Here is a 27,802-nt window from a genome sequence, read left to right on the forward strand (position 1 = left end):
TAACATCCGCCAAACGAGGCTCCTAAATTGGCTTCAGCGCGTTTACAGATATTTTTCGTATGGTATAAAGTTTATGCCAACCGCATAGAGGTGAGATTGACTCTCTCACAAAATCCAAGGTACGATAACTACGTACGGACTTCACCGGCCAATATCGATATCCGGTTTTTATTCAAATAAACTCTCCAACGACCATCCCCGATGAAAATATAGAAATAGTAACCTAAGTGTAGAGCAATACTGCGATCGAATAGAAGTGAAAACCCAATTTGAATGCAAGGAAATTTTAGTTTTTTTTTTGGACAATAAAAAAGACGAAAGCTGCCTTGCGTCAAAGAAGTAAAATTAAAATAATATTAATATAAGTATCAACTTTTGAACTCGACTAACTACATAATAATATAATTATTATCATTATTGTTGTTTTTCAGATCAGTTTTGATGATGAATTTACTTGAAATTAAAGTTTGACAATTTCTGACTATAATATAGTTATGAAATATGATGGCACCAGCTGCGGTCATTATCCTTTCTAGTCTAGGAACGATAAATAAAATACTCGCACTGTATTTTGTTAGCTTTAACAAAAACTTGAACCCAAAAACTCACAGACTATTAATAATAGACACAGAACTAATAAATATATACACAGAAATATTTATCGGAAAACCTCTTGGTAACTCTTACGATGTTTCCAACTTTTTTTTCAGTTCAAACCTAGTTTACTCTAAACTCAGTTATAAAAAATTACAGCTCTTTCAGCTTCCACTGGCTCTTGTCAAAACAATATGTTTTTTTTTTTTATCAATTTATTTAAGGGGTTTTGTCGGTGACCGACAATGCCACCCCCATAAAGCTTATAAACAAATCAACCACAACATAATATTATATACTATCTATACCTAAATATTACTTACAACGAAATCTAAATATATATCTAGTAGGATACGGGCTTCCCTTGAGTTAGGTGAGGCTAGAAAACTATTACAGACTCCTATATTTCGTAAAAGACCATCACCGAGGCTACTACGTCGGGATTCGCCCCGACCACACTTGATGGAGTGTTGTACATGTTCAGGTGTTCCACATAATGCACACTTTGGAGAGTCAACCTTACCCATCATAAACTTAATTTTTTTTTTAGGATAGATTTTTTAAGTTATTCCTTGTTTGCGCCCTTAATACAAAGTTGAGTTAACCTACATAAATACAATAATAATATGTTAGTTGTCTCCTGAATTGACGGAGAAAACCGAAAACACAATCATTAGTCTTTAATTTTTCTTTTTATCTCGACTTTGCTGCAATAAGAGCACAATTCTCCGGTCAGGAGTCAGCGAATGCAGGAAAATAGAATTTAAATAAATAATTGTAGTCCCGCAATTACGTCCGAGTGTCGTGCCACGATGTGGGGGGCCGGAGGGAGAGGGGAGAAGTCATAAATGGAGTTCATTAGGCACAAAAAACTTCGCGGGCGGCGCCCGCTTCTATACAAATTTTGCAAGTTTCTGTTACCAATTCGGAATTAACAGCTTTTATCCTCCGTTCCAGACCTCCCTCATCAACTCATGAGTCCTCAGAATCTATACTACTAAATCAACAATCTTATATTTAAATTACAAACACAGAAATAATCACAGTTCACACACATGCTAATTAATTAATTCAATGTAAGGGACATTCATTCAAATCGAACTACTGTGTAAATGAGGACTTAGTAAGTGCTCTTTAATTTGTTCGAATATAATAATAATTATTGACTTCCTAAATAGATCTATTTTAATTACTTAAATTAAATAGAGAGCCTTTAAAAAGAGATCATTAAAAACAAAGCCAAATAAGAAATTTCATAAATGATGAATGTCAATAGCTTCTTAACCTGGCCTGGTTAATAGGGTATAAAAATTGCGTAGCCATTTAGCCAGGTATAATTGTATAGGAATATTTAATGCTCAACTTTTACTATACATAAGTATCATTCTTCAATCGAAATTAAGGTCAACTTAGATAACAATCATGACCGTATTAAACGTGTGACACTACTCTTAAAACAATATTATGTGAGTATGAAGTTTTGTGCCTCGTCTCGCGGTTCTGACCACAGTACCGCAAGTCGGGGCCCGGCGGGGTAGGGCAGGGTACACGCGTTTTTCCCCCGCCCTTTGATTACATTATTTCGCCATTATACGATTCGCCACCTCTCCCAACATGGCGTCGCACGAAAGGAGTGCTTTTCATTATGACATTTGTGACGAGTTCTTTTTGTGTGAGCGATGCCCGGCCGGAGCTTGTATGTCTCGGAGTTGGCATGAGAGTGATCTTTATCTCGTCGCCGTAAGGTCGTCTCGGACGTAAAATAAACGTGAATGTGCTAAAGTGCATGCACTAATTTGAACCTGAGCCAGACCTTCGTGATCTTAATATAAAAGCTGATAGTTCTTCTCTACATATCCCCTTTACAGACCGTACACCAACAATGGAGTTAGGGTCGCGGTTACTTGAGGAGGTAACATGGTCTTCCTAACTTTTGTTATAGTATAAAGCTCAACTTTTTATCTCATATTCTTCGAGATAACTTTAGGAATTTAGTCTTTCTGTACCGGACACTACCATACCAGAAAGTATAATAAGTAAGTATTTTAGGGGTAAAAAAAACTTCATATTATATTATTTTGCGACGGATAGAAATAGACCGTCATGGGTCCGTCGCAAATGAAGAAGAAAGCTGAAAGTGCAATCATTTTACTTGTACAGCTACGATCATAATATTTTGACGAGAGAAATAACATGATATTATACCTATATTAGGTATTTAACTTTTAAAAAGTTAAATACCTAATATATCAGGCGTAATATGTATAGGAACCACGGAAAATCAGGTACCGCGGTGCAGTGTTCTGCGCCGTGGTAATACACCTGAGTCCACTGAGTGTGAATTATGCAATGCATTGCCTTATGATGCCATTTTTTTTTTTGTTTTAGAATCAAGAATCAAGAATCAAGAATCAAGAATCAAGATCATTTATTCACAGATATGTAGTCAAAAGGGTAACAAAGGTTATAATAGTTCTTACATATCCTACCATAACAATGGTGTGTGAATATCATTACTGTATACAGAACAAATTAAAATAAATTTAACATTATTCATAAATTAATTAGATATTTTTATACAAAATTATTTCTACATATTAACCAATCCAGTATTTCATTTTAGTCAAGAGTATCACATTTTTTGTCAATATAAATATTATACATGTCAACTATTATAATATAAATGTCAGTAATTTAGATTAGATTACAATTAATACAATTTATAGAGTTAATTTAGGTCGGGTAATGTTTTCGTTCTGAATACAACAAGTAGTCGTTTAGGTTATAAAAACAGTTTTCTAAGAGCCATATATTTAACTTTTTTTTGTATGAATTAAATGACAGAGATTTGAAACAGTCAGGTAAGTTATTATATATGTCAATGGCTTGTATGAATGCATTATTTTTATAAATATCTAAATTACATTTTGGACGATAAAGTTTATATTTAAATCTGTTATTTTTACGTTTTATTTTATTTTAGTTTAGCAGTTTTTTTCACTGACCTCTATTATATAATGGAGGTCAGTGAGTTTTTTCTTTTGGTTTATTGTTTTTTTTTTTTTTTGCTTTAGTGTGTGCAGTGCATTGTATTTATGTTTGAATATAACATTTTATTATTATTATTAAAAATGCAAGTTGGCCTTTTATATTATTATTCTTAATTAATTCGATTTATCAAAATACTAGATTTATCAAAATACTATTTGCGACGGTAAAGCTAAAATCTAAATAAGGTATCTAAGTTAAAATTAAATTCAAGTAAAACATAATAGATACTATGTATTATGTATTTAAATATGTTTGTCTAACAGCCCATTCATTTTTTAGGTTTATGGTGTTTTGCATAGTTAATTGACTTAAAGATAGAAACTGGACTTGAAATCGCACATAGATAGGTATAGTGATTTTTCTAAATTAAACCTTCGATTGTGGATTCTTGGAAATCTTTTGTTATTCTATTGTATCTCGCTCACCGGTGAGCTTATGGGGCTTGAAGGGTTAAACCAATAATGATTACCTACATGAGCGGTTTTGAATAAAAGTTTTCTTTCTGCTCTGTTATCTTTCATATCTTCCAAAAATTGTAACGTAAATAAGTAATAACCCAGAATTGACTTGGCCCTAAGGAGAACAAAGTTTGTATAACAGAACTAGTAGGTGTACTATATTTTAACGCAAGCGAAGCTGCGAGTAAACAGCACGTTTGTCATGATCTTTAGACCTTATTGATGTTGTTAAATCAATTCCCCATCAATCAATAGAAAACACTGAGCAGTCATCACAATGGCCGTGTTGTGTAAACACCGTCTAACGAGATAATACGTCACCCGATACCGTTCCGTCCGGCGGCGCGTCTCGGGCTCGCGTTACCGTCTTTAATCACGGCGCTCAATACCTGCGGTAATCGATACCCTTTGATTGCGGAAAAAACCCGCGAACCCGAAACTTCCCGCGGAAATTCCGCTAACGACCGCCGGGGCACGGGGGTTGACACCTCGTTAAGTCTAATTGATGATTATCATCTAAGTGGATATTGAGAATGTAAATTGCGCCGGATGTGTTTCTCGCTTCCGTCACTTTATTTAATGTTTGCAGTAAAACGACAGTGTTACGAATACGACTAGAGTATTGTTTACTAAGAATTGGTTGGTCAGCAATAATTGGTTATTCTTTGCAGAAGCGGTGTGAAGTGTGGGCTATGTGGGCCACGGCCTCGGGCATCTTGGGCCTATAGAAATTGGACCACAAGGTTTTTTTTTAGGATTTGACTGGATTTCCCAAACCGCTTTTTCGCGCGGCAAGGCTGAAAACTATCCTATTTTTTAAGATAAGGTTTTCATTTTTGGTTTTAAAAGTAAAACATACTTAATACTTATAATTTGGCCCCGTCATTATTTTTTCAAAATAATTATTATTTTCCAAGATAAAACATAAATAGGTGATTTCCAATTTTGGTGGCTTGTCGTCGACGTATTCTACTCAATATCTCTACCGATTTACAATCTTAATGTAGTCGTTTCATATTATAGTTGATTCTTGATAATATATTATGAATTTTATTGTACTAAGTTCTGTAGTTGAGTTTTTATGACACAGTCTGTCGCGGAGATTTTACCAATTTTGGTGTCGGTTACGAAACGTTGTTTCTACAAAATACCATTGATAGGGATCAATGGTACTTTGTAAGCATAAAAAATACGCCATTTACTTCATTCAGCCACACTCTAAACCGGTGGTGGCTGTGGGCTGGGCCGTACCAGTTACCAGTCAGAAATGAAAGAAAACCGTTTTATCACAAAACCCCCGATTTTATGCAATTTTGGTATACTTAAAATATGCTACTTGTGGCAATAATATCATGTTGTTATTTTGAATATCGGTAGAGTTTTGGTTTGCTTATAGTTAAGTTAATGTGTTATAATAACTTAATTAGTGCGCATAGTTTTTCTTAAAGATTATTTTTCTGGCAAATTCCAATTTTGGTGGGTAAGAGGGTGTGTAAAACATATTTTTTACAAAATACCATTAATTTTTGAAGCATAAAAAATACGCCATTCACTTCATTCTGTCACAAGCTAACTCGTCTAGGTGGTGGTTGTCGTACTAGTTTCCCGTAAACACCTAATCTCTAATTTTGGTGGAAATCCCCCGGGTTGGGGATGTGCCTCAGTTAGCTGAAGCACCCCGGGGGTGTGGGACTCTTACCCACTAAAACCACCTGCGGTTTGCCTTCAGCCGTATACGGAGGGATGTCCTGGATCTGTCTAACACAGGACTCTCTCCATTACCGGCCGGTCTACCTCAAAAGGGACCGGACTTCCACCAAAGTAAGGGAACGCTCTGGCAAACTGAAGCATTCCACTCGGCGCCGGGACTAGCTAAGCCGGGCAGGTTCCCATCCTTGCCCGGAGCCCCGGATAAGACCGAAGTTTGGAGGTTCGCGTAACGACGCCTCCGCACTCCCGTCCTACGTCGGCGGAGCGGAGATGCGGAGGATGGGTCATCCTCTCTGTTCCGCTCCGCGACCCTTTTTCTGCGAAAGGACGGTTTCGCAGAAAGAGATCACTGCCTGCCAGGCCTCATCGCTCTCGAGCATGACATCACATTGACAAATTTGACAGATAAGTGAAACAAAAGATACGAAATGCCATTTACATAAAAGAAACAGACTAAATAAAAGACGACCCAATTGGGTCGTATTTGAAGCTTCACAACGCGCGCGGTAGTAACATATCTGCTTTGAGTTTTTTATATAATATATCATTGGCTCTATCATTATTATATCATTTCTTATTATATTATATCATTTAACGCAAAAACTACTTGATGAATCATCATGAAACTTTGTATACATATTACATCGACGCCCCCACATAATCGGACAATCGTAAAAATTAAAATGCTCAGGAGAGCCGAAAACCGTTAGTACAATGCAGGTAATCAGCCTGCATTGTACTAACCAAACTTGGAAATAACATGTTTCCAACGCGGGAATCGAACCCACGACCTCCGAGTCAAGAGCCGCGCTCTACACCACTAGACCACGGAGGCGTTCCTATTACTTTACTATTCGGTGATTAAAAAATATTGTACACTTTATAATTATAGTCATTGTCGTTTATTCCAATGATGTTCTACTATAGGTAAAATAAAAATAATATGTATTTTTGTTTTAATACATTTATTATTTGATGACATAAATGACATTCTTGCAATCGAAACAGCTCTTGGTTCAAAAAAATACACTCTGGAGACTGGCTCTATCATTTTAATAGTACTTATAATCATTGCAGTTACTTAAAATGTTAATCATAACCCTCATCACCACCGGAGTACCAGAGCTGGTGTCACAATAATCAATATCATATTATGTTCTAATAAAATGAATGATAATGGCAGGAAATTGCTTTAGACAGTCTTCCGAGAGCATCATAGGCCTTTCATATAATATGACGGTGCTTTAATTGTCGACTTCTATCTACATCGTAATACAGTTCAATGTAATCAGGATCAAAACTATGTTAAAAACTTCTCAAGTTACAATACAATACAATATTCACACTACACACTATAACACATCTTATAGTAGCCAGCAATCGCATTCCTAATTAAATACTGAATTGGGTCCCATTAGGACCTGCAGGACAACTTCCACGAATTATGTTTGACTGTCTGACAGCTGCTTGCAGGCGTGAAACTGTAACAAGTGCTGTCGTGACAGTTTTAAGCACTTCTTAGGAGTATATTTTGCGAAAGAAGAAGATATCTAAATACGTTCTCGTTAATTTGTAACAGATCTCGCTGCTTACCGGTCACAATTAGTTTATTTTGTAGCAAGTATTGCCCATACATCCTTGTTTGTAAGAAAACCCGCATGTGGATTACAAAAACAGATTATGATTATATATCCTGAAAACTGAAGAAGACTGATTCCTGATTCCTACAATAGCCGTAAAGTATAAAATAAAAATATGAGCAATGTACATAATTTAACGAATATTAGGAAGGACTTTACCACTTGATGTCTTCCAAAACGACCGCTGCTCGTTCTTACGTCTATGACGACTTAAGACATCCAAAAAAGCTAGCCATGGACAGTAAGACATTCTTATTTTTTTTAATGAAGAGAGTCTGTCAATTCCTGACTCTTGGGTCCTGTCCTCTGCGATGACTGATCTGATGCTGGTCTGAGACTGGAGGCTGGAGGTGAGTGGACTGAGATGATCACCGCAACGTGATGGTCGTCCGGCTCAGATTCTACAAGTTGTCCAAAATAAAACCCAACCAATATGCCTTTATGCCCCAAAGGTGCATCGAAGACGCCCTCTATAGGTTATTGAACCACACCAGAAAGAAGAACGAGAAGGAGAAAATTTCTGTTGTGGTATCGCTGGACACAGAGGGGGCCTTCGACAATGCTTGGTGGCCAGCTGTAAAGGTTCGGTTAGCTGAAGTTAGGTGTCTGGGGAACCTGAGACGGGTGATCAGCGGCTACCTGAGTGGAAGGAGTGTGAAAGTGAGATGCGCAGGAGTGGAAGTGTGCAGTAGGCAGCAATTTATTAACCTAATAGTCATGCAATAGTCGTTTATCGTCAATTCGTTTTGACATATTTTTTCGCAATAGCCTATTGCCCAGTTTTTGGTGTAAAATACAATTTTAAGTACTGTTATGGAATAAACACATAATTTTTTATATCTTTGTAAATATCCACAGAAAAATTCTGAAAAAAATTCACATGATGTATTTTGACTTCTAGATGCCAAAAATAACAGCAAAAACCCCACAATAGCACATTGTCTGATTATTAGGTTGCATTTTAGGATAACAGTGAACAATTAAATCAAATGTATTTTACAAAATTATTATATTTTGTGAACGTCGAAACTATTATACTTTTTTTTGACGACCTCTGTGGCTCAGTTGGTGGGCAGTTGAGTGTTGGTAGTTCAAGCCGGGGTTCGCGGGTTCGAATCCCGCCGAGGGAACGAAAAGTTTTCAAAGTTCCTAGGTCATGGATGTGTATTAAGGCTGATACCGCCCTGAAATTAGCAGGTCGATGTCTGTCAGTACGAATATCGACGTAAAGTGCATTAAAATAACATTCATATCAGCGCGCCTTGTACTATGTACATAACAGTGACGATAACGACGCTCGCCACCTCCTTGATAGGGCGAAATAGAAGAAAATTATGCTTTTCACATGGACGTGATTGTTCGATTAAAAATTCCTCGTGAGGAACTGTAGTGTAACTGATAATGATTAAATATAAAATTTTCAATGCTCTAAGCCAACAGGTTAGGAAGTTTAGGTATAGAATATTTGAAGAAAAATCGATGACCACGGTACATTTTTTTTTCTGAAAACCTATTGAGTTTTACTTGAATAAAAGACGAACTATAATGATTATGAAAAAAGTGTTTTGAGCAAATTTAGGTTTTATCAATACCTTTTTAGATATTAAAAAATATTAAAGAAAAGACAGCAAACTTCGAAGATCCAAGCAAAAAAAGCAGTTTTCTAGACCTTACTGATTTTGAGATCTAGGTTAAAGTATGTAGTCAAGTTAGAGTCATAATGGGCTCTTAATAATATTAACTCTAATCCATACCTACTAGTTATATTATAAATGCGAAAGTGTGTGTGTATGTGTGTGTGTGTCTGTATGTCTGTGTGTGTGTTTGTATGTCTGTCTGTCTGTCTCTTCACGCCCAAACCGCTGAGCCGATTTTTCTGTTTGATATGAAGGTACTTCGAGTCGAGGGAAAGGACATACTAGGATAAGGGATAAGGATACTTATTATCCCGTAAATGTACAGTTTGCGCGATTAACGAGTTTTAGAGCAACGTGACAGTTTATGTCGCCGCGCTTGCAGGGGCCCCTACCATGACCTTTCCTAAATCTATCATGTCTCCAGAACACTTTGTTGTAAGATTAAAATAACATAACCGCACTTTTGAAATATAATTTTACTGAGAAACAATAAGAAATGCAAAACATTCCCCGCGTTCCATCCGTCTGTCCGCGGTTTTGCCCAGAGACTATAGGACCTACAGAGCTGTAATTTGGCATGAATGCACATAGTAATGACGCCGACAAAATGGTACATGAAATCTTAAAAGAAAAATATGGTACCTTCCCTGACACATCAAGCGGGGAAGTAGATCATTTTTCGATTTAGGGATATGTTTGTGACAGTTTTCTAGTGGTAGTACCACTATTTTTTGAAAATTTTTGTATGGTTGTATTTTTGTATAGTACGGAAACCTATATTGCGCGTCGCCCGACATGCACTTGGCCGGTTTTAATGTGTACCGTACCTAATATTGGTAGAATATTAACCATTAAAATATATTTAATATTCGATAACGCGTAAAACTGTAGGCAAATGCTGCAACTTCCAGAAACGTGTTTTTTTGTGTTCCCTCCAAAACTCCGTCGAAAGTTTCAGTATAGTCTACCTTTTTACTGAATTGACCGACCGAATTGACCGTAGTTTTTTTATTATTCTCTTTGTGACCGACTTGACTCCTTGACTGTTACTACTGACTTTTACTGACTTGACGTTATGGTAAAACGATGATGAAAAATATTGTTTATGCCGCGGCCGCATATGCGTAGTGCTTCGCGCTAAAACCGATAAGTTATATTGGACGATCTGCGTGTATCGTCCAATAGGGACCGTGCAGAAACTATAGAGGGCGTCGTAATTCGACAGCAGCGACACGATGCAAATAAAAGAAGTAACTTGTGAGTGACTTTGGCTTCGCGTTCTCTTTGACCCGGCTAGTTTATAAGTGATTTTTTTATGTTTTAGACTATAAAATGATTTAATACTTACACTCCCAAGTGACCATGCGGTCGCGAGAACAACAACAGATTTCCAAGAATCCGCGATCGTAGGATTAAAGTAAAATACTAGATGACGCCCGCAACTTCAGTGCGCCAAAAATCATTTATAGCGCGAGAACCGTACATCTTCCCGGGATAAAAAGAATCCTATGTCCTTTCCCGGGGCTCAAAGTAAATCTCAGCGGTTTGGGCGTGAATTAGTGCTAACAGACAGACACACTTTCGCATTAATAATATTGAGTATGGATGAGTTTCTAACCGTAAACAAAGAACGAAAGCGTGAATAAAAATGTATAAAGCTTATCTAGTAACTAGATATATAAGAAAATATCTGAAAAAGCAATGATATTGTATGAAAAAGTAGAATATCATTGTGAAAAAGTAATTAGTAGCACCCATCAGCATAAAAAGTAAAAACTTGATAAATATTGCAATAAAATAATGAATAATATGCAAAAATACTTATAATAATTAAGTACTGAAAATGCCTGTGGATTAATAAAATAAAACAAGTTCACTGAAATAAATGCTTTTATTTCATCAACCTTCTGTGATTCGCTCGATACCGTCTTCACAACTTTTGTTTGTCACTATTTTTAACTAATTTCAGTCTGGACCTCATCAGTGCAAACACCATATAAGTATTCTTTAAATAACACCCAAAGACTGCACTATTAATCTTTTTCCTACTTGAAAAATCATCCTTTTGAGAACCAACACTTTGACAAGATAATTCAAGTTCAATACTATCCTCAGTAGTGAATTCCTGGCAGGACTTCTCCAAATTATCCTTACTTTTGATGCAAATGTATGCCAATTAAATGAGCTGTGCATAAGTATGTAAGTATATCAATCTAGATGGAAGCCAGTTTGGATGTTTACTGAAAGAAGCAACGTTTATAGGTTAGGTTCATATTATTGTGTTCATCAAAAATCAATTTATGTTTATAATCTACAAAATTCAGTGTTTTTACGATTCTACACATAAAATTCATGGAACTTTTTAAATGCTTACGTATATACCGGCTATATACCGGCTTTTATCCATTTCTTTCGTTTTGAATATGCCAAGGGATGTGAATACTTTTGGCAGAAAAATAGTAAAATTTTACTCCATTCGATTTGCCTTTATTTTTCTTGTATGTATTAGAACATCCGGGAATACAACAATGCATTTTAAGTCTTCAAAATTCCCAAATTTCTCAAGAAATCTTATAATTTTCCTTAAACTGTATTTTAGAAACTCATTGCAATGAGTTTCTAAAATACTTAGTAACATAGAATATCATTGCTTAAACTTGACTAGAGCTTGACAATAAAATCGTAAAAGTTTCAGCAACTCGTCACTAGTGGCGGTGTCATCGCTCTGCACGGTCCCTATAGTATCATCTTCGGACGATAGACGCAGGTGCGGCCGGGCCGTAACTCGTAAGAAGAATATTTTATACTATATCCTTGTATTATTATGTGGCAAAGTACACCCCCGGTGTCAGTGCCAAAAAAAAAGCCAAAAAAAAAACTCAAATGTCAAAGTTACATTATTTCTAACCTATATCATTTTTACACAGAATTTATAAAAATGTTTAGAAATCTTCTAAATAAACTAAGACCAAGTATTTCGTGTGGTATCCACACAACTGCCAGTCTAAATGAAGTCCAACTCTTGACCCGACTTCGCGTGGTGGATAACTCGGAAATCGGCAAACGGGCTATGGCCGAGGGAAAACCACCAAAAGTTATCTGTGTTTACAACAAGAAACGTGAGTAATATTTACTGACCATGAAAACATTTCTATAAAGTATAAAGACCTCTCGCAATGGATTGTAGGTGTGCGTTAAGAACAATCCTATACTCTTGCTTTATTACTTAATATTGTATTGAGTAACGTAATGCATAATATTATTTCAGGAATTGGTTGTATTGGTGATAGAGTGATGGTTGCCATCAAAGGACAAAAGAAGAAAGGCATTCTTGTAGGACTGAAACAAACTCAAAAAGTGAAGGTTCCAAAATTCGACAGCAACAATATTGTTCTCATAGATGACAGCGGCACTCCACTCGGCACAAGGATTCATGTTCCAATACCAACTATACTACGCACAATACTTAAAGAGAAAACACACTCTAAAGGGGCAGATTACACCAAATTGTTGAGCATAGCAACCAGATTTGTTTAATTGTAATTTATAACTTTTAGCTAATAGGTACCTAGTTTTGTTTAGTAAATAATTTTATTTAAAATATTGGTTTTTCATATTTACCTAGTCAAAAGAGACAGATATAGGTATTCCTAATCTTAGTTGTCATACTTAAATATGTTCTTATCTACGCAGAACTCACTTTAAGCCGCGGTGCAAATTTGTTCTTTAGTTTATTTACCACTGGATCCCAACCAGATGGCAGCACCCAGCCATTTCCACCATTGAAATTTGGGTGGTTTTTAATTAATTTCTATAGCCTCACGTATCATTTGTGGACAATGTCTTTGTTCTTACGCCACTACTTGTGGCATAGCAAATCTTATGAAGAGGTCAGGTTGATCCAGTATTCGCGTAGACCTAAGTTATTATGATAAATAAGGACTAACTCTGTTTATGGACAGTACTAAGCATAACGACACGATAATTTCGTATGGAATAGTATGAGATGCAGAAACAGTATCACAGTAAAACACAGGAGAGAATAATTTCGAAACTTTATTAAATCTTACAATTGAATCTCAGACTGACGAAGGAATATCGAGGAGACTCGTTCCTGTGATGAGTGGACAATACCGACTTCTTGACAAGCTGCAGACATAAGACGCCGGGTATTGTCACACCGATAGGGCGCAATACACCAATGTCCAGTAGGTCACAATACGGTAGCATAGGTTCAATACACACTTTACAACAAAGTAATTAATATATTAAGTAAAGATCACTAGGTAGTGCTAAGTATAACGCAGATGTGTAATACATCACCTTAGCATTATTATGTAAATATACCAAATATCATTTGGTTAAAAAAAATGTGCAATTTTGACTAGATGATTTTTACTAGACTTGCACTTATAGAACATAATATTTGACTACAATATTATGTATTTACAATGTGATGAGATTTTAATAATAATTAAAATTCTATGTGCTATCAAGCCCAGTAACGATATGATGTAATTTGATCTTTATAACTTCAACACAATTGTTTATAAGAGTGTGTAGATATTGAGAGTGCATCATATAACATATTCCATATTACATAATGAATACAAAGCTACCTGGATATACCTACCTAGCCGATACAAATAGCATATCACTAAGCCAATGAAGTACTTAGTTTCAGCAGTTCATGATTTAGATTTTTGTGCTTATAGAAAAATTGTCCCTATTATTTAAAAAAACCACAAACTCAAAGAATAAAAATAGTCCGGGACTCGTTATCAGGTAGACGATTTTCAGTGCCCATACATGTAATATGGTGTTTATTAGTTAAATAACACGAGTTAGTTACAATTAAGTACACAGGAGAGCAGCGGCCGCTGTGACAGATAGACAGAGAGTGAAGAGGACGGAAAACAACTCCAGACAATACTACAATTGCTTCATGTAATTTAATACACGTTACAAATATTAAACAGTAAGTAGTCAACTTGATTGCATCAAAATGACAGAACAAGTATGAAATTGAAAATAGGTCAATCCGAGAAATAAGTTTATAAAATCACACTTACCCTATAGATTCACATACAACGAGCGACGGAAATTAATCGAAAGCATCACAATTCACAAAGCAATTGTAGTTTACAGTACTAAGTAGGACAACAACATGAGACTCGTTAGTGCATATTATACAAAGAAATTGATTTATACAATGACGGACCCAAGTTAATTGGTGGGGTTACGTCAAGACTCAAGACAATGATAGTCGTGACCTATTACTTAAAACGACCAAATTACATAAGTCCGCCATCTGCCCTGAATCGATTTCTGTTGGGCCAGACCATATTGTGGCACACCGCACAACTGTCGGAGACGCGACGCGCCACGTGCCTTACATAGCACTTATGAACCGAACGAATATCTGCGCAAGAGACAGACGATAACACGATATGACGCGGCGCATCTTCTGACAATTGCAAAGGTGTGTGCTATCTATTGTAGTAAATTCGGACCGGGACAAGAAGACTTACAATATGCAGTACAAACAGAATCGATACAGACAATACATTACACATTATATTATATTAATTTAGAATATGTTAAGCTTTACAAGCGTAAAGAAAAAATACATTTACTTTGCAATTATCTAGAACACGATCAAAGTAACTCCAGTTGTACTTCATCTCGTCTTTATTACACGCTAGGAACAAAATATTATTATTAGGGCAAAAATTAGAAAGCTTGAATACGGACACCTTAAAAATAAATTGGTAAGTTATATCTAAGTCTGGCGAATACCTATATAAGGATTTAAGATTTAGTAGTAATATCGAGCAGCTCTATGAAAACTATTTTTTCGTGTGCGTAGAAATTATGTTCATAGTATAGGTAGGTAGACATTATACGACTACAGGGAAAAAAGAAATTCGATTCTGTTTGTAGATTTTAAGCTACAGAATACTAAGTGCAAAAATTATTACTAGTCATGCATATACTTTGTCTATTGTGATCGCAATCGCTACGCGTGTCAAGAAAGAGATAAGTAATCTAAAGTTATGGAAGATTGTTAACCTTATTACGACAGACCGAAATAGTTTTGTACTCTACTAAAACTTATCATGAAACATTAGCGTCGAACAATTCTGCGAGCGACCTCACAATCACGGGATAACTACTACTAAAACCACTATAATATTGTAAAATTGAAATCGATATACTTATCTTAAATATTTAATGTTGTACTGTAACTTCATTACTCTTTATCTGTTATAAATAGAGGGAGCGGATGATCGGAAACCTCACCGGCGATGTGCCGTTTCAGAATAAATCATTTCGTCTTAACAAAAATATATCCATAATATGCTAAACTCGAACTTACATATATACAACACAAATATTATGACGTGAAGCATCGAATATACTCTGTGAAACGCCGCGATATCGGCGAGGGACTGTACAGTCGCGTCGACTCCGACGCCTAGTTTAAAAATAAAATACTAAATAACAATATGAATTAAAATTACCACAACAAATCAATAAAGACGATCTATTTGACTATTAAGTTTATCTAACGTGGTATATCTACAAACGGCGGAGGGGTGGCAACGGAGAAATCTAAAAAACGAATTGTCTTTCATAATTATTTTTTTTTCACTTAAAGTCCAAAAGGCGAATCGAGGCACAGAATGGCAAATTTTGTACGGAATTCGTTGCCTCGTTCACCATATTGATTAGAGTATAATTGCATTTGAAACGACGAATGTTCAATGATAAAATTGTCAACACAACGTTCACAAATTACTATGAATCTGACCACGATGTATTTTCAAATGAAATAAAATGAGATTCATAGATTGGTAATTAATTAATACTTTCACGATCTCTCAGTTCCCACCCCGATCGCCGACATCTAATGTAATTTGTCTTAATTCTTTTAACATTAACAAATTATTATTATTAAGTTAAGTAATGACAGCAGCGCGGCGGTTCATCTTTACCAAAGATTTATCATCGAACTACTTTTCAATGACTACATAATGATCCCCTTTAGAGGCCATACATATCCGAGAACAACAACGACATTTTGTTGTATGTTCTATTACTAATATTTGTAGGTGTTACTAGTATTATACAAGAGTCCGAATAGCTAACCAACCAACCAACAAAGCCAACTATCGGTAGAACGTTCCGCCGCGCAATTTGAATAGTGTTCTAGCTAGAGTAGATAGGGAGGAAGAAATTTCGCACTTACGACAAGATAAAATGCAAGTGTAGCCGCCCCCGGGGGCACGATCGCCGACTAATATTAACAGGTTTTGTCGTTCGTCCTTTAACTAGGTTCAAGGCTTTAATAAGGCATAGAAGATTACTAGTCACCGATTATGCCCCTGCCGGACAACGAATACAAACGGTAAAAGTGGGCCTCGATATTAAAACATTCCAGAGGCCGTAGCTAAAGTCCCTTTCGTAAAAAACGATGACGAAATTCGTTATCAAAATGTATGGGATCTGACATTAGTGTTCTCAAGCGAAATGTCATTTAGCGATGACTTATGTCAAACCGCATACATTTTGATAACGAATTTCGTCATTGTTTTTAACGAAAGATACTTTGTCTAAGGGGGCTGTACTACCTAACTTTTTGTAAGGAGACAAATGTTTGAGCGTTTTAAAGACCATCGTTTTTTCATTTATATTCGCTGTTAGCGGGCGGCCGTATAAGGCAGGCGGGCGCGAGGGCGCCAAGACCGGTCGCTACACTCGTACACTACATTGACACGCCCCTATTTCTTTCGCACGCGCTGTCTCGCTCACATAGTTCAACTGATAGCGAGCCTTATGGCTACAGTATGAGCGCGAGATCGGCTATTCTTAGCACACTGCAAACTTATCTTTGCATGAATGGTAAAATTATTACACAAACTCGCTTACAGCTTTAGCAGTTTGTTTAGTTGCGAGCAGGTCAAACACACGGGTATAAACAGTGACGAATTAACCCTTAATCAAATTAAGAAATTGCCTAGGGCATCACGTCTGAACCTAAAGAATAAAGGTTCAAAGAGCGATTCGGGCGAGTTGACATACGGATAGGTGGGCCCACCGGCATGGATTGCTTAGGGCATAGAGTAGTCTTAATCCGTCACTGTGTATAAGCCGCGCGGTTCCCGCTGGGTCTGAGCCGGGTGTAACAGTGTGCGGTCAGGGGGCGGTCGGGGGGCGGTCGGGGGGCGGTCAGTGTGCGCGGTGTGTTTAGACGTCGACGACCATCTTCTTGTGTATGTCCGTGTTGCCGACGACGTTGCAGAACTCCTCGAAGGAGACCTTGCCGTCCTCGTCCTTGTCCGCGAACAGGATCGTCTTGTCCACGATCTGCTGCAGCTGCGTGTCCTTCAGGTTGTTGCCCACCATCATCTTCAACACCTGGAACGTTAAGTCAAACTTTTTACTACTTATCCGACATCCGTTATAATTTATTTAGCATATTACATAAAAACATTTCATTAGATACACTTTATAGTAACATTGGCAGCCGTACTATTTAACCGTGTCACAACTCACAACACAACTCACAGCTGCCTTGTATACTAGCAATAGGACATATTGACATTACATATAGCGATCTTATCGGTCTGTCGCTGCTGCTGAACTGATTTTAAGGTGACGCCTTGATAATTTGGCTGTAGCGAACTAGCGATATCGATTTTTCTCAGAAATGACTAAAGCTAATAAATTAAAGTTCATTGTCAGTATTCATCAATTCTTTGTCTTTGAATGACACATAGCATAACACGATTAGTCAACTATTATATGAGCATTTCTCAAAAAATGTGAACTTTCTATCTAAATCTTTGTCCCACATTTTAAAATATGTTTTTCTATACATAAAATAGATCATTACCCGTTTCTATTAAATTGTATACGCAGTAAGTTAAATAAATTCAGTAAAAAACATTTACAAATTAGAATTATATTAATAAATTATTAACTATAAAAATATTTTGAAAATCGGTCTAATCTAGTCGTATGAAAAGTGGAGTGTCCCAATTTCATACCTTCCCAAGCAATTGATTGTATTTGTAAGGCCTTGCGGAAATTTTTGAAACAACTTATGTATTTATTTAGGGCTGCAAGACCGTAAATCATTTAAAAAGAATATTTGGTCGTATTAAACCAAATTTATTTAATAAATAATGTTTTTATTGTATCGCGGAAAAAGTTCCTCTTTAAAATTCCTTTTTTGTGACCATATTTTTTAAAATTTTGGATTCTATTTTGGTATAAATATGTTTTAGTATAGTAGCAAAATCGTTAAGCTCGATATCCATCTTATTTTCGTTTTAATATTTCTTTTACGTTCCACGTACGCGAACAGAAGGTTGTCTATTAGCGTAGTGGTCCAAAAAATTTCCAGTCTTTGTTACCCAAAAAACGCAGGTAAGCTCTAATATTATTATTATTTCGCCTTAAGATCCATTAAAGCTCCCAATTTTAATTTCGTAAGTCAAATCATAAACGAGTAATAGTTTTAGTTGTACGCGTATACAAGTTGAAAAGTTTATTTAACTTTATTCGTTACTTCCTTTTTTGTTACTTTTGAGTGGTAACGTATATAAGGAAAATAAGGTAACAAAATAGGAAATTGTAAGGCAGAGTGTTGACTATGTGATTTTTATTTAAATAATTATGAAAATAACATGAGTCATAGCTTTTAAAGATTCTATTATTTGCTCATCTTGTTTTAGCATATAATTTTAAGTAACATTGATATTGATTATTATGTAATAAGATTAGACAAACATTCTTTTGTTTCAGATACTGATTTATTAAGCAAAGGATTGTAAAGAGACAGAGAAAGGATACTCTTAAATATAACGTTTTTTTTTTATTTGTACTACTGTGTAGACTAGGTTTAAGAAATCCTATTTTGTTAACAGAATTATATTTTGGTTACTGTCCCATAAAAGCGGGCGCATATTTCTTGATTTTTTAAATAGTTTATTAGGATATTATTATGTTTTTGTGATGAAGACAAAAATAAATAATTCGTTTTTGCATTATATATGTATAAAAAATATACAAGATAAAATAGACTCAATATTGTAAAGATGAGAAAGAGTTGTGGCCGAATAGTAACGTAAAGGAAATATTACCGTCTATATTTTAAGATTTTACTGTTAAAAATACACAGATATTTAAAAAACAAATTAAATATTGTTTTATTAACCCACTAGCTGTTGCCCGCGACTTCGTCCGCGTGGACTTCAGTTTATAGCGCGCGATGTCAACAAAATTGGTGTCAAAAGCTTTTATAAAAAAAACCTGGCACCCCTTAAATCAAAACAGCTGTGCAGTGTGCACATAATATTTAATTTTTTAAAATTAAACTTTATATTTTATGCCAAATTTTAAAGCTTATTTAGCCCCCCAATTACACAACTTTACCCATAAACTATTTATCATTGATAGGTTTAAGGTTACCTCACTGTATATAATATAAACTTTATATTATATACACGTTATTTAATAAATCAGTACTTTATATTATAAAGTACTGACTTATTAAATAACGTAATAAATCGAAAAAAATCGAAACGCAACTGTATGATGATACCACGTCTTATAGAAAGATATTGGGCAAGCGTTAGCGCGATGTAAGAGACGCACGGCGCCATCTAGTATGAATTTTTGGAACTAACTTAATTTGAACAAATTTTTCGTATTTTCAGCCCCTTACAACCCTTTTTTCCAGTAAAAAAGTAGCCTATGTCCTTTCTCAGGCTTTAGACTATCTGTATACAAAATTTCATTACAATCGGTTCGGTAGTTTTGGCGTGAAAGCGAGACAGACAGACAGACAGAGATACTTTCGCATTTATAATATTAGTATAGATTTAATCAAATAAAATTTCTAATAACACTATTCAACATTGAATTTACGTAATCTAGTAAAGGTAACAAAAAAGGAAATTTTCTGCACCTCGGGTTTGTTTTAATAGATTTTGCTATTTATTAACATTTTATATCTGAAAACAACCCCTATCCCAAATTTTGTAGACATTTACCCATATCTTAAAATTAAAAAATCGGTAATATTTAAACATTTTTATTTTATCTTATTTTAAAAAATGGTACAATTTTTTTGAGAAACGCTCATATCACAGAATAATCAATCAAAAAGACCTCTGTAAAAAAAGGGATTCCTATTTTGCCAACTGCAGAGGAGAGTGATTTAAGCTTCCAAAATTTGTACATAAATTGGTTCAAGCATACACTATAATTTGCCCATAGCTTATATGAAATGTATTTATGGTTTTTAAATTACGCGACAAAAACCATTTTGTCGCTACACCCTTTCCATTTTTAGGGTTCCGTAGCCAAATGGCAAAAAACGGAACCCTTATAGATTCGTCATGTCTGTCTGTCTGTCCGTCCGTATGTCACAGCCACTTTTCTCCGTAACTATAAAAGCTATACTTTTGAAACTTGGTAAGTAGATGTAATCTGTGAACCGCCTTAAGGTTTTGATACAAACATGAAAAAATTATAAAAAATTTTAGGGGTCCCCATAGGTACAACTGAAACAAAAAAAATTTTTTTTTTCATCTAACCTATGCGTGTGGGGTATCTATGAATAGGTCTCTGAAAATCATATTGAGGTTTCAAGTATCATTTTTTTTTAACCTGAATAGCTTCCGAGAGAGACTCTTTCAAAGTGGTAAAATGTGTGTGTCCCCCCTCTAACTTCTAAAGTAGGGACATGATAAGTCTAAACAAAATATATGATGTACATTACTATAAAAACTACCAACGAAAATTAGTTTGAACAAGATCTAGCAAGTAGTTTTTTTTATACGTCATAAATGGTAAACCTGAAACCAAAAATTATTTTTTTTTTTCGATCTAACCTATGCGTGTGGGGTATTTATGGATAGGTCTTTAAAAATCATACTGAAGTTTCTTATATAATGTTTTTGTAACCTGAATAGTTTGCGAGAGAGACTCTTCCAAAGTGAAAAAATTGGTGTCCCCCCCTCTAACTTCTAACATGATAAGTCTAAAAATAATATATGATGTACATTACTATAAAAACTACCAACGAAAATTATTTTGAACGAGATCTAGCAAGTAGTTTTTAAGTATTACGTCATAAATGGTAAACCTTAAATTAAATTTCATTAAATCAATTGAAATATAAAAATAAATCAAAAACCTTTTAATTTCATAAAAATAAACCTTATTGCTGCTGCGGAACCCTTCATGGGCGAGTCCAACTTGCACTTGGCCGGTTTTCTCTAACAAATGTCCAACACGGTTTTTTACTTTAACGCGGCGTCACCTTAATAAAAATGTGTTATATTTTGTGTGTCTGGTAAGATTTGTTTCGGAAATAGGTATGTATAATATGTATTTTAAATTTTAATATAAAATGAATTTTGGCACAACGAATTCGCAGACAACTATGTTGCCTAAATTACGATTACACAAATATAATACAAATTCTATTGTGTACGTACGAGTGTCGTTAATGCAATATTATGTCGTTAGTAATATCAAAGAAATATTATATCAAGATCATATATGATGGCAGATTTCCAATCAACGCCCTTTGTGTGTTGTAATGAACTAGTGCCTGGTATTGTTGCAAGACTTGTCAGCGCCGCCGGACGACGCCAGGAAAATATGACGATTCGACAATTATAGACAAATTCTTATTATAATAAGCATGACCTGCATAGTAAAAGAGTACAAGTATAATTATTCAAACACCTGTGTAAAATACACACAGAATATAATATAATGATATTACATCGCCTACATTGTACAATGTAGAGTCTACATTCGGTGTGTTCTGTGAACTATATATTATGTTCACGTAAGACAGTCTTCAGTATACAATGTATGTACTGATTACTGAAGACTGAATAGCTTTGATATGACACACACACATGCGGAGACGGGACGCAAGTCTAATCTATGCTAATACTGTATTAGTATAGATTAGACTTGCGTCCCGTCGCGTAATACTAGCTGTCCCGGCAAATGTTGTTTTGCCATATAAATAATTTTTGGTATGAAAAATAGATGTTGGCCGATTCTCAAACCTACTCAGTATGCTCTCAAAATTTCATGAGAATCGGTCAAGCCGTTTCGGAGGAGTACGGGAACGAACATTGTGACACGAGAATTTTATATATAAGACTAGCTGTCCCGGCAACGTTGTTTTGCCATATATATTTTTTTATATGAAAAATAGATGTTGGCCGATTCTCAGACCTACTCAATATTCTCACAAAATTTCATCAAAATCGGTCAAGCCGTTTCGGAGGAGTATGGCAACGAAAACTGTGACACGAAAATTTTATATATTAGATTATAAAGCGAAAGAGTTTGTTTGTTTGTTTGAACGCGCTAATCTCAGGAACGAGTGGTCCGATTTGGAAAATTATTTCAGTGTTAGATAGCCCATTTATTGAGGAAGGATGTATGCTATATTTTCTCACGTTAAGACTAATAGGAGCGAAGAAATAGAGGAAAATGTGAAAAAATGGGGGAAATTATTTGAAAGGGTTTATCTCACGAACTAGTTTTCTGTTATTCGACACAATAAAGTAGATCACGTGAAGGATCATAGGCTATATTTTGTGGACATATAAAATAAATTCTGTATAGACAAATAAATTATAAACAAAAAAACTTTTTGAAAAAAAAGCTTTTATTTAAAATACTCTAAAATGAAGAAAATAAATTTCTCCTTAAAATGTTTAACTATTGAGTTATAACTTATAACCTCAATATACATATTATACAATTTGCATGATAGTAAAAGCTTGTCGCGCGATTTGTGAATAAATTAGTACCAATTTAACTAGGAGTAAATTGATATTAATATTTTTTTTATTTTAATAAAATAAAATACTGACAGTAAGTCTCGCGCCAAGCTTTTACTATCATGCAAATTGTATAATATGTATATTGAGGTTATAAGTTATAACTCAATAGTTAAACATTTTAAGGAGAAATTTATTTTCTTCATTTTAGAGTGTTTTTAAATAAAAGCTTTTTTTCAAAAAGTTTTTTGTTTATAATTTATTTTTTGTTTTTTAGTTATTCTCTTTCTAGATTTCTTAGTCTGTTTGATTATACATAGTTTGTTTTGTTTCAAGAATTTGTTAAAATCTGATTAGCTTAAGTCCTAGAAATCGTACTTGATTTTGATCGGTGAAAAACCGTGTCTATATTTAGCGAGTTCCGTTTAGTTCCGTTTATTTCTGCGTGACTAAAAAATTAAATGACACATAACAAAAGTCACCGAATTTAACCAGGCATGACGCGACACGACACGGCACCTTTCTTTTGATACCCATATTGCAGAAGTGCATTAGCAATAACTATTCCCGTGTCTTGGATGAGCCGCCATATTGGATGTAAAGTGACATTACATTCGTTTTCATGTTACTCTCAATGAGCTTTTTCATTTGATACCCATATTGCAGTAGTGCATTAAAAATAAATATTCCCCTATCTTGGATGAGCCGCCATATTGGATGAAGAATGACATTACATTAGATTTCGAGTTACTCTCAAAAAGCCCTTTCATTTAATATCCATATTGTAGGACTGCATAGAAAATAACTATTTCGCCATCTTGGATGGTCGGCCATATTGGATTTAGAGTAATGTCACATACCATATCGTACATTGTCATCCAAACTAAACGTGTGTGCAAAATTTCAGCTCAATCGGTTAAGTATATCTACTTCAAAATTGAATTGCAAAATTTCACCAGAACATACATACTTACATACATACAGAGCAAGTTAAATAAAAGCTTTTAATGAGGTAGTAGTGACCTGGAAGAGTTCGCCGTTGGAGATGTAGCCGTCGTTGTCCATGTCGTAGATGCGGAACGCGAACCGCAGCTTGCTGAGCTTGTCGCCCTTCACGCTGAACTGAGACACGCCCTGGATGAACTCCTTGAAGTCCACCTGCAATTCACAGCAATTGCTCACTTTACCTGGAACAACTTCAATTTATTTTTGTCACCAGATTTGATAAAACTAGAACAAGTTAACTATATGATTAATTTAACAATGGATAAACTTTACTACTACTTAAATACAGTATACACTAGTTAATTTAAAATCCTCTTTCTTTAGAAATCTTAGCCCCTGTTCTGGTGATTACGGTTAATGATAATGACAATTTATTACCTACTCTCAAGATTGTGTGCTTGTACAGAATATATACACAATAATATAATTATGATTTATTCAGCATGCTGATTTGTATTCATTTAAATTTTTAATTTACAATTATTAACATATTTTTGCCAAAATATTTGTTTGAATCAAATCGTATACAAACTGCTATTTTTAATAGCTTCAGTAAACTGTGTATCTGTTCTAGTTATAACAGAGCAGCATTGTGTGAGGCCTTCGTGAATATTCTCACAACTAGAGCATAGCGTCTTATACAAATATGACATCATTTGTGTTTATGGAATGAGCTAATATACGTATATTATATGTTAGCCTCACAATGACGCCTATTCCGCAGGGTGATTTTGACTCTGCGAAAGCAATAATAGCTAGGGAAGGCTGTAAAATGAGGGTAGCGGTGGTAGGTGTTACCTCGCCGTTGCCGTCGGCGTCGAAGATGTCGATGACGCGCTGCACGAGCGGGTTCTGCTGCAGCTCCGGCAGCGACATGAACTCGTCGATGGAGAGCGCGCCGCTGTTGTCCAGGTCCAGCTTGCGGAACCGCTTGCCCAGCCGCCGGATCTCGTCCGCGTCGACTGTCACACACCCCCGTCCCCCGTCAGACACACCCACGGATGCCCAGCGAGCGACTCGCCAACTGTGTCCCACGATTCGAGTCTTCGTTGCGTTAACGCATAACAAGAATTGCGACTAGACTTACGGATCGGTCAAAGCGTAACGCGTCGCGAATAGACTCTCTGAACCGTGGAACCGTCGTTGCCGAGATGCTCACCCGAACGATCTATATCACGCTCAGCGAGCGGCTCGTCAGGAGAATCTCTCTGCCTGCCGAACCGCTAGCCTCCAGCGACGTTATTGGACAGCGACAGATACGGATATTGAACAATATGAGAGACGATTTGTAATAATGTTCTCGTTTTTTTTTAATATTATGTTTATCTCGCTTCGACCTTATTTCTCGTCGCTGTCCAGTAGCATGCACCGGGACTACATCGGGCGCGCCCCGCCGCCGGCCGGACATGCGGCCCCGGCGCGACGGCTGGGTACGACCGTCACACGGGATGCGTTTACACATCATGTCACGGACATAAACGTATCCTTACTTCAGGCGAGAGTTACTCGTGAGCTAGCTTCCAAACTAGCTGTGCTACTACTGCATCTGGTTGCAGGTGACGTCTCGGGCTCGCGAAGGCTAGCGTCACCCCGCGCTCGGCCAGTGTTCGTACGCATTCATTATGAGTTACGAGTATCGCGAATGATTTACGCTGCGAAAGGAGCTCGCAGGTGACGTTATTTGCATATTATATACGTCCGCGGCCATTGTATTGAAATGAGCGAGCGGCTTCCGCGACGGAAACTCGTCGGGTCCCGCGTCTTGTGTCGCTCCACCGTCGCTGGTCGCGAGGTGTGCCGAAGACCTCGTTTATTTAATTACCGGTTATGATTAATTACGAGCCACGACCGCGTCATCGATCCTCTAGTAGAAGTTATATCTCCGACGGCCGGAGATCCGGATGGATCCGTTTGAAGGCGAGCTCGAGCTTGCAGTCTAATAAGAAAGGCTCCCCCACACAGGCGCGTTATTATCGATCGATAATATCGCATGCGTTATTGCGATATCTGTTTTCAGTACATTTTGTATTAGAATGATCATGTAGTTACACATTGCTGCGATAATAACGCCGCAATGGAAGTAGGAACAGATATCGCAATAACGCATGCGATATTATCGACCGATAATAACGCGCCCGTGTGGGGGAGGCTTAATTCACGGCTGCCCGGACGCAGTTAAAACAGTTATAAATGTCTCGTAAGTCATAAAGCAGCTCCCGGAGCTCATAGAGAGTCGTAAAACGGTCCTGCGACCACGGCGCACGGCGCCCGCCGCGTACCGAGCGGGCTATTATTACACGCAGCAATCCTCGCGGCGGCCCGCAGCACCGAGCATCATCAACGCTCGGCCCGGCCGCTGCCCTCCCGACCGCTCCGATAGGAGCCATCCCGTCTGTCGACCGACGGACGAACGGTCGCACTCGAAACGTGCTGTTACTTCGGAAAATGTTGCCTTGAAAATATTCCACACGAAGGCCTTTGTGCGCCGGTAACGTTTAATTTATTACTCTCATTAACATAACACATTAGTCGCTGAGTATTATGTCGCGAGCGAGTTCGTCCGACGTGCGACGCGACGGGATGCCTCGGCACGACAGCCAACACCTCAACAGCTACACAACAGAGTTAACCAACAGAACAACCATGAACAATATCTAATACCATTGTATCTAGAGGCGTGAACGCGCAATGCACAAGCCAGACAGGCCATGTTGACGACGTCCAGAACAATTTTTGAACTCAAATATTATCAGAGGAGATAAAAAAACATCTAGTATGGAACACAAATATACATATACGAGATGTAAGCCACTACGTTTACTGCGTCTACGTACAGAGATAGCTTAAACGCAAATCATAGAAGCGAAAGGCCAGTCAGTAACGTGTCACTTCCTCGGCAAATAAATACAAAACTAGTAGCCAGTTTTTTTACTCCAACTTTTGTCATCGGTTTAGGGAAGTTAAAATTATCGAAACGAAAGGTTGACTCCATTTAAAGATGTAAGGTAAAATTATTATTGTTAGCTGGTTACGGTAACCAAAGTTTTATTAGAGAAAGGATAGTATATATAGATATTATATTATTAAATCAAATTTGTTAAAAATTGTTCTGGATAGTGGGGTGGGGATGTAACGTGCTGTGTCGACATGGAAATGAACGTCAGCGAGTGACTCTACGACACTCACAGTTATCCACCTTAAAATCAATGCAGTTAACACGCGCTGAAACAAACCTCATGTTATGTCTTTACCAACCTACCGTCCACACTCGCACACTACGTAAACATCATGTTAAATTATTTAAAACTAGGTATTTTATTCTCTTGGGGGATCAGAATGTATAATGATCAGAATTGTGTATTACAAGATAGACTGTTCAAGAAAATAAATGACATATATATCAAATTGTTAGAAAGCTATGAAATAAACCAAAACCAAATTAGAGGAGTTACGTTGTACCAAAGAATACTTACAGTTTGAACATAATTCCATCGGAATCGAATTTTCGTTGCCCTGAAAAATTTTATAAAATCTTAGAATTAAGAGATGAGATTACAGATTTAGCTTAGTCGATCGATTTAGATGCCATTTTCGTAGCATAAACCATGATTTCAAGGAAAACTGCTATGTAATTGAACGTTTTAAGCGCCAATTCACCATATTTTTGCAATAAATGATTGTAATTTTAATAGCTATCGAAATACCAGTCTTCTTAGTACTTACCATTTTGGCGTATTTATATGTACACTGGATTAAATATACACAAAATTATGAGATCTTATCACTGTTTTTGTCAAAAGAATACGAATTCAATTACAAAAGAAAAACAATTTTACTGCGGAACACACCATCGCGTTGAGATCGATCAAGAATTTTTG

At 36.3% G+C, this 27,802-nt stretch overlaps 2 protein-coding genes across 4 annotated transcripts; one reads left to right on the top strand and one right to left on the bottom strand.

Annotated features, from left to right (window-relative positions):
• Positions 1 to 4,649: 4,649 nt before the first annotated feature.
• Positions 4,650 to 27,802, bottom strand: LOC121734634 (calcineurin subunit B type 2). Of its 3 annotated transcripts, XR_006036771.1 has the most exons (7): positions 27,648 to 27,802; positions 27,398 to 27,437; positions 27,111 to 27,146; positions 24,723 to 24,886; positions 23,943 to 24,077; positions 16,768 to 17,511; positions 4,650 to 4,660 (listed from the first exon to the last, which is right to left on the bottom strand). XR_006036771.1 is itself a non-coding variant. In XM_042125224.1 (6 exons), the coding sequence occupies exons 1-6, from the start codon at positions 27,648 to 27,650 to the stop codon at positions 17,341 to 17,343; spliced, it is 549 nt and encodes a 182-aa protein (XP_041981158.1). In that variant the 5' UTR covers positions 27,651 to 27,802; the 3' UTR covers positions 16,667 to 17,340. The 3 variants fall into 3 exon arrangements, 2 of the variants coding, with proteins under 2 accessions (XP_041981158.1, XP_041981159.1); XM_042125224.1 differs by lacking the exon at positions 4,650 to 4,660 and having other exon boundaries at positions 16,667 to 17,511; XM_042125225.1 differs by lacking the exons at positions 4,650 to 4,660; positions 27,111 to 27,146 and having other exon boundaries at positions 16,667 to 17,511.
• Positions 11,975 to 12,691, top strand: LOC121734635 (39S ribosomal protein L14, mitochondrial). Its single transcript, XM_042125226.1, has 2 exons — positions 11,975 to 12,209; positions 12,359 to 12,691. Exons 1-2 carry the CDS (start codon positions 12,029 to 12,031, stop codon positions 12,625 to 12,627), a joined length of 450 nt encoding a protein of 149 aa, XP_041981160.1. The 5' UTR covers positions 11,975 to 12,028; the 3' UTR covers positions 12,628 to 12,691.

The sequence above is a fragment of the Aricia agestis genome, chromosome 16, assembly GCF_905147365.1.
Source record: "Aricia agestis chromosome 16, ilAriAges1.1, whole genome shotgun sequence".
Lineage (NCBI taxonomy): Eukaryota > Metazoa > Arthropoda > Insecta > Lepidoptera > Lycaenidae > Aricia > Aricia agestis.

Bases quoted from the DNA above. Each gene is read 5' to 3' on its own strand.
- LOC121734634 (XM_042125224.1), bottom strand. The intron at 24,078-24,722 runs GTAACACCTACC...TGTGAATTGCAG, and splicing joins ACGCCGACGGCAACGGCGAG to GTGGACTTCAAGGAGTTCAT. The intron at 17,512-23,942 runs GTCACTACTACC...TTAACGTTCCAG, and splicing joins CCAACGGCGAACTCTTCCAG to GTGTTGAAGATGATGGTGGG.
- LOC121734635 (XM_042125226.1), top strand. From the start codon at position 12,029: ATGTTTAGAAATCTTCTAAATAAACTAAGACCAAGTATTTCGTGTGGT. The intron at 12,210-12,358 runs GTGAGTAATATT...ATATTATTTCAG, and splicing joins CTGTGTTTACAACAAGAAAC to GAATTGGTTGTATTGGTGAT.